Raw genomic sequence first — 4,185 nt, forward strand, 5'->3', positions numbered from 1 at the left:
GTGAGGATAAAAAAAAAAAAAAAGAAATAAAATGTTAAGAAAATATTGTAAAATAAATACTAATTTAATTCTTTATCTCCTATTATAACCAATCAATATTTGTCATGATCTCCACAAGTTGGTGTAGTAGAAAGAGGATGGGTATAGAATCAAACTTACCTGGTTTGAGGAAGTTCTTTTGCCTAGTGTCCACAACTCTGCCTGCAAGTACCGACGTGAACAACAATGAGAAACATTGTTGATGCTCAACACATGTTTGTGTTTTCATTTGTTCACCTCATCCCACGCCCCGCAAGGGGAGAAGTGTTTGGCTCCAGTGTGTGTCCAGCATCTTAGTTCTCTCTGGGTAACATGCTGGATTTAGAGGTGAAGAGCGGAGAATGATATCCTGCTTTTAGTCACAGTCGCTTCACTGGGACCAAGAGAGAGACTGAGGCAGAGCACCTCACTCCAAAGGCAAGTAACAGAGTGGAAATACCCCTTTGTTATACCTCTAACTCAGATTTACCTGCTAACTCTTCCTTAAAATCAAGAATGATGATTCTTGATTTTAAGGAAGAGTGGTGGAATTATTGAAATGATGAAGGACGGGTACATCAGAATACTAGGATTAGGCATCACTGTCATGGTAAGAAGAATATTTTCTACTGCCAAAGAGTTTACCCAATGCCTTCTTCATGTCTCTGTTCCTCAAGCTGTAGATGAATGGGTTTAGCATGGGAATAATCACCATATAGAGAATGGCAGCCCTACTTTCCCTTTCTGCAGAGTGAGTTGATGGAGGAAGTAAATACACACCCATAAGGGACCCATAGAAGAGCAGGACCACTGTGAGGTGAGAACCACAGGTAGAGAAGGCCTTCCACCGCCCTCCAGAAGATGAGATGCCACACACAGCACAGGAAATGCGGACATAAGAGAAGATGATCAGCATGAGGGGAGTGGTGAGGAACATCAGGCCCATGGTGATGATCATCAGCTTGTTAATGTGGGTATCTGAGCAGGCAAGCTTCAGTAGAGCACTGGGGTCACAGTAGAAGTGGGGGATGGCCTTGTGGGCACAGAAGGCCACCCGGGTCAGCAACAGTGTATGCACCAGGGCAGGAAAGTTGGTTAGCACCCAGCACATGCCAAGCATTAGTGCACACAGCTGGGGACTCATAGCTGTGCTATAATGGAGTGGCTGGCAGATGGCCACATAGCGGTCATATGCCATCACAGCCAAAAGGAAGTTGTCAAGACCACCAAACAGAAGGAGAAAATATAGCTGTACAAGGCACGCCGAATAAGAGATGGTCCGACTTTGGGTGTGAATGTTGGCAAGCATTTTGGGGATTGAGGCAGAAGTGAAACAGGCATCAGTTAATGATAGGTTGGCCAGAAAGAAGTACATGGGAGTGTGGAGGTGTGGGTCAGAGCTGATGGCCAGGATGATGAGCAGGTTCCCTATCATGGTGATCAGGTACATACCCAGGAAGGTGCCAAATAGGACAGGCTGCTCCTCTGGCTGCTCAGAGAGTCCTAGAAGGAGGAAGTCTGAAACAATAGTTTGGTTCACTCTGCTTGTTTTTTCCATCCCTTGTAGGTCTTGTTACCTGTTCAGATTCAACCCTTTCATATGTCAGTATTTAATTATTAAATTAATTTATAGATATGTATCTCTGTAGCCACAAATATGCTGGAAAAAAGAACACATGGACCTTGTCAATGAGCATCTCTGAATCTTATTGGCCATGTAAGAAAATGCCCATGGGACATTTAGAGAAGAGTCAAGGTCATAACCATCCAAATTCAAATTGTGCTTTCTATGCTATGGTAGGGTCCAGGGAAAAGAGGTCAGTTTGAGGGAGAAGTCAATGTAGGCTACGGGAGGAGGTGAGAATTGAGCTTACCAGTTGAAAAGGAAATGTATGATCTCCATAACTGCCCCTCCTCACGCAAAGAACAAGATAACCTCTTCTCTGCTTGCCTTCCCAACCCTAGAACTTGACCTCACCCAGTCAGCTGCAGTCCTTCTATTCTTCCCGAATAGGGCCATAGGATATGTGCGATGACGCAGTGAGTGTCAGTGATGTCTCATTCTCCCCATCCACTCTTGGGACCTCCCTCCACAAACAGGACAGGGGCTACCCCATTCCTCCATCACTCTCTCTCCTTCATCCCTGTCCACTTCCCCATTTTCTCCTCAGCACCTGTATACACTCTGGGAACTGACATTTCAGTCGCCCTGTTCTCTTGGGCACCAACATGAATGCAGAGGCTTGCTAAGTGCAGACGCCCTGATGACATTGCTTTATTCTTTTTTTTTTTTTTTCTATCCTCACTCGAGGACACCCTTTGATATTCTGTTCAGATAGAGTGGGGGGGTGGGGGGAGAGAAACATCGATGCGAAAGGGACACATTGAGTGGCCGCCACCCACACAGCCCAACCGGGGCCGGGGACAAACCGCAACCGAGGCACGTGCCCTCAGTGAGAACCGAACTCGGGTCTCTCTGGACCACAGGCCAACGCTCCAACCACTGAGCCAAACCGGCCAGGGCTGCTTTATTCTTCACAAGGCTATGGAGTAGGTATTGTTATGCTCAGCAACTTTGCGCGTGGTGAAGCCGAGTCTCAGGGATATTTGATGCATTAAAGATCGGATAGATGGTCAATGAGAGTCAAATGCAGGTAGTCTGACTACAAAGCCTGTGCTTTCACCCCTATACTTGTACTATGTCCCCCTGATACTTACTTTTCACCAGAGGAAGGAGAAGTAAAGGGAACCAGGCTCTAGTTCTCTGAGCTTGAAAGCAGCCACTTTTCTTCTGCTCTCCTAGGATTCAGAGCAAGCTGGCGTGAGAGGTCATTTCATAATGGCCTTGCAGGACGTGTGACTTTGGAAGTTTTGTGAATGAATATTTTAGTATTCCATTTATTCTTTGGTTTAGAAAGAGGCTTCTGATTTGAGGCAGAGACTTAGACCATCTATCAAAGAAATGTTTGCCTAGTTGTTGTGCTGGGAAGGGAGAGAGGTTTGTGAGTGTGTGTGCGTGCGTGCGCTTGCGTATGTGTGCATGTGTATGTGTCTGTTTGTCCTACCCCTTCCAGATTCTCACCTGCTAAAGTCTCGATTGGTTTCAGTCATCTTCAGATTCTCCAGTTCTCTCTTCTGGATGGGAAGTTCACAGTGTGGAACTGCCTGGGACCTTTCTGAATCAGTCAGCTAAGTGGGGGTCTATGGCATCTAGCTTTCATTAGGACCACCTACAGTGTATGACCCATTTCCAGCTTCTCTGGGCTTGGGAAGACAGGAGTATTTCTTAGGCTTTTAAAGGCTCATAGAATATCCTCCCAAGTGCTCATTAGAACTGACCTCAGTGTCATTGTGCAGCCTGTTCCCCAGCCAACTCTGGCTGGTTCCTGGGGGAACCGAGGGCATCACTTTCCCAGGAGGCAAAGTCTCAGATTTGGGTCTTGGGAGTGTGATTCTGAAACCTCTTGCTAGGATGCAGTACACTTCAGTCTGACCAGCGGGCCTCCTCGGAGCTCCTGCCTATGCACTGGACAATTTAATGCCTTTCCTATACCCTGGGTAAAACTGGATTGAGAGAGACATCAGGAACATAAATTATAACATGACTCTTTCTGCTGGTGATTTCCCTAAACAGAGTAATCCTAATATGAAGCAATCCCCTCAAGTTCTAAACTCTCATTTAAGTGAGGAAGCCTACATAAAGCACACTAGCCATAATACCAGATACACAGCAGCTGCTGAAAATGTTACGTGTCCTGTACTTTATTAATGCTACATAGTACTTGTTTGAACGCTTTCATTACATGGTCTCACGTAATACCAGCATAAGATGTAGGAACTATTATCCCCATTTTACAGATGAGAAAGCTGAGGCCCAGTGAGGACAATGACTTGACCAAGGTCATACAGCTACTAATTGGAGAGGGTAGAATTCCAACCGAGACCTGCATGACTCTAGAGCACATGCTGTTAATCACTATGCTTTGTCCCAGTATCACTGCTGGTTTGAATTAGTAACACTTTTATAGGTATAAAATAATCTCATTGTTTTAACTTGCATGTCTTTTGTTACTAGTAAGATTGAACATTTGTTTTGATTAAAAAATTTTTTTTCTTTATTGATTTTAGAGAGAGAAGAAGGGGAGGGAGAGAGAGAGAAACATCGAT

The 4,185-nt window shown here is 45.2% G+C and overlaps 1 protein-coding gene across 1 annotated transcript; it reads right to left on the reverse strand.

Moving 5' to 3' along the window:
* Positions 1 to 610: 610 nt before the first annotated feature.
* LOC118630015 (olfactory receptor 1N2-like) lies at positions 611 to 1,667 on the reverse strand. Its single transcript, XM_036261720.1, has one exon. The coding sequence runs from the start codon at positions 1,574 to 1,576 to the stop codon at positions 611 to 613; it is 966 nt and encodes a 321-aa protein (XP_036117613.1). The 5' UTR covers positions 1,577 to 1,667.
* Positions 1,668 to 4,185: the final 2,518 nt, after the last annotated feature.

Source organism: Molossus molossus, unplaced genomic scaffold, assembly GCF_014108415.1.
Source record: "Molossus molossus isolate mMolMol1 unplaced genomic scaffold, mMolMol1.p scaffold_m16_p_14, whole genome shotgun sequence".
Classification (NCBI taxonomy): Eukaryota; Metazoa; Chordata; class Mammalia; order Chiroptera; family Molossidae; genus Molossus; species Molossus molossus.